General features: G+C 53.3%; 1 protein-coding gene across 5 annotated transcripts; it reads left to right on the forward strand.

Annotated features, from left to right (window-relative positions):
- Nucleotides 1-3,076, forward strand: LOC146437377 (uncharacterized). Of its 5 annotated transcripts, none has more exons than XR_014852197.1 (3): nt 1-342; nt 1,115-2,962; nt 3,010-3,076. XR_014852197.1 is itself a non-coding variant. In XM_085060280.1 (2 exons), exons 1-2 carry the CDS (start codon nt 54-56, stop codon nt 1,240-1,242), a joined length of 417 nt encoding a protein of 138 aa, XP_084916406.1. In that variant the 5' UTR covers nt 1-53; the 3' UTR covers nt 1,243-3,076. The 5 variants fall into 5 exon arrangements, 1 of the variants encoding a protein (XP_084916406.1); XR_014852195.1 differs by having other exon boundaries at nt 1,115-2,369; nt 2,809-3,076; XR_014852198.1 differs by having other exon boundaries at nt 1,115-2,054; nt 2,222-3,076.
- The last annotated feature ends 2,516 nt before the right edge of the window (nt 3,077-5,592 follow it).

A 5,592-nucleotide genomic window follows, 5' to 3' on the forward strand; every position in this document is an offset into this window, starting at 1 on the left:
TGCGCAGCGGCGGCGGGGCGGCCCCGGCCGTTGTTGTGGAGGGGCCGGTCAAGATGGCGGCCGGGCAGGGGGGCGGCGGCGGCAACAACGGGAGCGGCGGCGGCAGCGGGACGGCGGCCGGCAGCGGAGCGGCGGCGGGGCTGGGGATCCCCGCGCACCTCACTCTGTCCTTCTCGTCGGGGCCGCACTGGGGCGCGGCCGCTCTGCCGCAGTCGCACACGGTGCGCAGCCTGGAGCGGGCCCTGGAGGAGGCGGGCAGCTCGGGCATCCTGTGCCTGAGCGGGAGGAAGCTGCGCGACTTCCCCGGCAGCGGCTGCGACCTGAGCGACACCACGCAAGCGGGTGAGGGGCTCCGGCGGTGCCGGGGCTGCGGGCGTCCTGCGGGGCCGCTGCGGACGCGGCGGTGAGGGCGGGGGGCTTGTGCCCGCCGCGGTGCGCTGGGGCCGGGCGGTGGCGGGGCCGTGGTGTGGGGATGAGGCGGAGAGATCCCCGCGGGGCAGCCGAGGGGTGACACGGGAGCGGCCGCGCTGGGTGCGGAGCGGGGTGAGGGCGGTGGGGGCACAGTGCGGAGGCTCCGCGTTTGGGGAGCTCTCCCTGCGGGCACCGGGACGGGTCTGGAGGATCAGGGGTGCAGTGTCGGGGCTGCCCCGCTGGGCGCACTGGGGCCGGTGCTGCCGCGGGAGTGCGGGGCGAGCGTCCGTGCAGGTGAGGGCTGTGAGCGGGGCACGCTGAGCCTCTGTGCGAGCCGAGCCGGGGAACCGGAGGCGCCTGGGCAGGTGGGGCCGAGGGGCGGGAGTGGTCCAGCAGCGAGCCGCTCTTGGTGTGAGAGAGTGTGGAGAGGCCTAGGGCTTTGTGAGTGTGTTTGTGTGTGCAGGGGCACAGGGGGAGTCGCTGTGCGTGTCCGAGCTCGCCGCGGGCTGCGCTGCTCAGTGTGTTCTGGGGGGCGCGGTAGCCGTCCATATGTGTGCGGCGGCGCTCTCGGTGAAAGGACTCCTGGAGGGATATTGTGAAAGCAAAATGCTCACTCGGGGTTGCCTTGTTGCGTGGGATTTTCAGTCACATGCAGTTTATTTTCCTGACAGCAGTCAGGTTAATTTTCTTTCTCCCGTTGCAGGGCACCTCACGCGTGGCTGCCGAGAAGCTCCTCTTTTGGTGACTAGGAAAGGAACATTTGGCGTTCAGAATGGTGGAGCAAGTTGTGAGCTTGGCGTGTTGCAGTCGAGTGCCAGCCTGGTGGGCTGACAGAAAGTTCCTGTCAGTTTCTTTGCAGCAGCAGAAGCCAAGGGATCCCTGGCTGTTTTCTCCTGTTCTGTTGAAGAGCTTTTGAACAGCTGCAGATCTGCCTGTGAAGACAGGAGACTGCTTGCTGGTTTTCGCCATGGTGGAATATTTAATTCGCAGCCATGAGTGGAAATGTCTACTTTAGCCCATTGTTAGTTTGAACAACTCAGAATGCTATTTCTCCGTAGTGCAGCTGGATGTGTAGCTGAGGATAAATAAGGCGATAAATGTGATACAACTTCCTGTCCGTCACTGCTACTGTCTGTCCATGGAACACAAAAGCTGCATCAGGACCTCTTCTGCCTCTGTCTCCAAAGAGGAGGCTAAAGAGGAGGAAGAACAAAGTGAACTTCCCTCTGTTCTCGGGAACTTCCCAGGGTCCTTGAAGATGACAGTGAATATCCTGCCATTCTGGAAGATGACAGCAAAGCTCCAGCAGTGTAGATTGAGGACGGTGAATGTCTCGCAGTCTGGGACGAGGAGAGGAAACATACTGTGGCATGGGAAGAAGAGGGCAAATATCCAGCAGCGTTGGAAGAGGAGGGAGAACATCTCCTAGAGTGAGAAGAGCCTGTGAATGTCCCACTGTTGGGGAAGAGGATGGCAAAGCTCCAGCATTGTAGGAGGAGGACATTGAATCTCCCCCATTGAGGCATCATGGGCTGAGCATTCTGACAGCCACACAGCCCTGCAGCCAGAGTGGAGAGGAGAGTGGTGCCTGATGCGGCTGAGTATGTCTGCTCTGTCTTGACTGCTAGAGCAGGGTGCCCTGTGTGTGTCTGAGCATCAGCTGTACCCAGTGCTCCTCTCCAGCTGAATGTCAGAGTCATTTATTGTCCTTCCCCAGCTGAGTACAAGGGGCTCACAGCCCCAGAGAGTGGGGCTGTGTTTTGGCTCTGCTGCAAGGTGTGATCTCTGCCTTTCCTGTTGTTTCTTTCAGGGAACACCCTGAGCGTGGAGGAGCCTGCCAATAAATACACTGAAATTGAGCCAGTTGGCCAAGGGTAAGTGCACTGCTGTGGGACTTCCTCGAGTGCAGCCTGGAGCCAGATGAGGAGCAGCACTGCTCTGCCCAGGAGCTGCTGCAGGTAAATGCAGGGAAACAGCAGCACAAGGGAGGGGCTTTCTTGTCAGGCTCGCCCTCCTATAATCTGCAGTTGTGGTGCTTTTCAAGTGAAGAGCAAGCAGAATCCCAGACTGGTTTGGGTTGGAAGGGGCCTTTGAAGGTCATCTGGACCTGGTGCCCTGCAATGGGCAGGGCCATTTTCAAGCAGATAGGGTTGCTCAGAGCCCTGCCTGACGTGACCTTGAATGATTGCAGGGGTGAGGCACCTACCACATCTCTGGGCAACCCCTGTCAGAGTTTCCCTGCTCTCCTAAAGAAATTTCTCCTTACATCTAATCTGAATGTGCATCCACTCTGTTGAGTTTAAAACCACTCCCCCTTGTCCTATTGCAACAGAGCCTGTAAGGAACTTGAGTTTAGAAAGTAATGGTTCATTTCTTTCTGTTTTATTCTTTGTGCAGCATGCATTTTTATCATCAGCCAAGCCTCCCTCCAGTCTGACACCTCTGATCACTGCAGCAAAGCAGTTTCAGGAGCAGTGGAGACAGCACTTAAAGACAGCTTTTTGTTGTCCTAGTTAGGATAGTTAGTTTGATAGGGAAGTTAGGACAGCTAGTTTGATATGCTAGTTATATAGCTAGTTTGTTAGCTAGGACAGCTAGTTTTGGTAGTTAGGATAGCTCATTTTTTATGCTCGTTTTTTGAATAAAAACTCTTGTTAAACCTCAACTCCCTTGAAGTGTCACTTCCTTCTGATTCCTTCCTTCCTTCCTGATTCAGCTGTGTTCAGAGCAATGTGAGGGGAGAGTGGGCCCAGTCTTTCCCAGAGCTCATCGTCAACAGAGAGCTCTGCCAGAGCTCAGAGCAGCCTCAGCATCTGCAGAGCTAGGCTGGAAGGAGGTGCTTGTAGCCTCCTCGAGTGCTCCTGACTCTTGCTCACAAACTTGGAGTGGTGAAAAATGCCCCTGGTGCTGGAAGAGGGCAGAAGGGGCCGGGCAGTGCTCAGCTGTTCATGCAAGGGAAAAGCCCGCCCAGTGGTGGAGAAAAAACATGGTTTTATCCCTCCCACATCAGCCAAAAGGCTGAATCATAAGGCAAGTCAAAGAAGGGCAGGTGAGGAGTCCAGCACCTTTGTCCCTGCAAACCAAATCGTCGTTTGCGCGGTTCTGAGCCCCGCGGCTCTGCTGGCCCCGCGGGTGTTTGTTGTCGGGCTGGCTCCCAGCAGCCCAGGCCTGTCCCACACAGGGTGGCTGCTGGAGGCTATCGGCAGGGAGATGCGATCCCTGACGGCCACCTGCGAGCCAAGGGAAGCATCGGTCTGAGCTCGCCACCCCACTCTTCCTCCGCCTCCTCCTCCCTCCGGCCCCGCCGCTCAGCGGGGCTCCCCAGCAGACTTCCGAAGCCGCCGCTTCCCAGCAGGGATCCCAGCTCGTACAGCTGCAGGGCCTCCTCCGCCTTCCTTGCGGGCGACAGGCGGCTGTCACCGCTCGGCCCCGATGGCTCCTCGCTGGCTCCTCGCTGGGCTGCGAGCGGCGGGCTCTCCTCAATGCACAGCCGCGCCGCGAGATGGCAAGAGATGCCTGCGTTAGCACTACACGCTCGCTCACAGCTGCAGCGGGGCAGCACCGGGAAAAACCGAGCCACCATCACCGGCATGGGCAAGGTGCGTTTGCAACAAGTATTTGATGGAATCTAATGTTCCTTTTCTCAAGATTGAAAATGGTTTTAAATCCATTCCTTTTCTTTGCCTACAGACTGCCTAGGGTTCTCTGACACGCAAGGACTGTTTTCCTCAATAGTTGCTGGTTTGTTTGTTTTGAAAAGCAAAAATAAAAAAAGAGACCAAAGTTGATATTCTGTTTCTTAAATATATGCCAAGTATAATTTGGATAATACTTTAACTACTTGTTAAAGTAAAAAGTAATCAACCACCGTTTATTGTTTCTTTTTGTGGGAGATGTGCGAGTCAAAAGCTGGAGACTAGTGATTGTATTCAAGAGTAGGAATACAAGAACGTTCCTACCTCTCCATTGCCATTCCTTGTCTGATTCTTACACCATCATTCTTGCCAGTGGAGGAAATCTCCACACTTTTGGCCAATTCTGCAATGATGACTCATAGGTAAAATGCTTTAGAGTTTAAGGCACTAATTCCCTATAAAAATGTGAGGTAATACAACTACTGAATAAAGGCAATATTTATAAATCTTACAGAGCTAATATTTCAACTGAAAGGGGGCTACATTCTACACCTTGTTAAGCCAAGTCTTGGTTAAAATACTTGAAGTCAGCTTAACAAACAATGTCAAGGTTGTTTATCAGGCCAAACCCACTGAAAGGCAAGGAGAGAGTACACGTAAAAACTTGGATGTAGCAAGTGTCCAGGTTAGGAATCAAGAGTTACATTAAAGCCTCAGGGAATTCTGCCTTCAATTCCATTGCTTTCCAGATCTCATTTGCCTGTAGTGTGAATGATGTCTCAGCATTTCTGCCTGCCCATGCTTGCCACTTTCTCCTCAGGTAACATCTTTGCAGTTCATCTTGCCTGTTAGCATTCATTCCATACAACGAGACATCCACTCAAACTGCTGGAACTAAGCTCCTCCAGCAAGGACTAACGTTTTCTACACTCTCTGAATCTGAGTGACAGACAGTATCACAGTACAGTGCGTTTATTCACGAACATTTACATCATTTATATCCAGCCCTTCATCTTGCAGCAACAACTGACTCAGTGACTAAACAGCGATGCCAAACCCCTGTGACAGTGACAGGCAGTGATAACCAGGCTGCTGACAGCCTTTCTCACGTGGACTTCTGTGCTTGTTTAAAGAGCATCATGAGCCATACCACACCTTCATTGCTGCTGGCTTATCTGAGATAAACCTTGAAGGTCAAAGAAAACGTAGCTCTGTTTTTGGAATAAGAGGGGTGTCTCTCTGGCTTTATTCCAGTCCATGATAAGTGTCAAATCAACTTCAGCAGAACCAGGGCTTTATTAAGGGCTTAACTTCAAATGTCATAAAACATCAACTACTCACAGGAAGTTGAGCTGTTGGTGGCTTGTCTTGCTTCCTGTGAAAAGACAGGATAAATTGTGAGAGGCTGTGCTCTAAATTGCTAGAGAAGATAAAAGTATTTACTTGTACATCATTTGTCAACTCCCTGCTTGCTTGTATTCTGGTTTCTCTTTACAGCATGAAATGCTTCACTTCTCTGTGTTTGTGTACATACAATTTATATTAA

Source organism: Lichenostomus cassidix, chromosome 4A (assembly GCF_008360975.1).
Source record: "Lichenostomus cassidix isolate B80296 chromosome 4A, HeHo_3.0, whole genome shotgun sequence".
Classification (NCBI taxonomy): Eukaryota; Metazoa; Chordata; class Aves; order Passeriformes; family Meliphagidae; genus Lichenostomus; species Lichenostomus cassidix.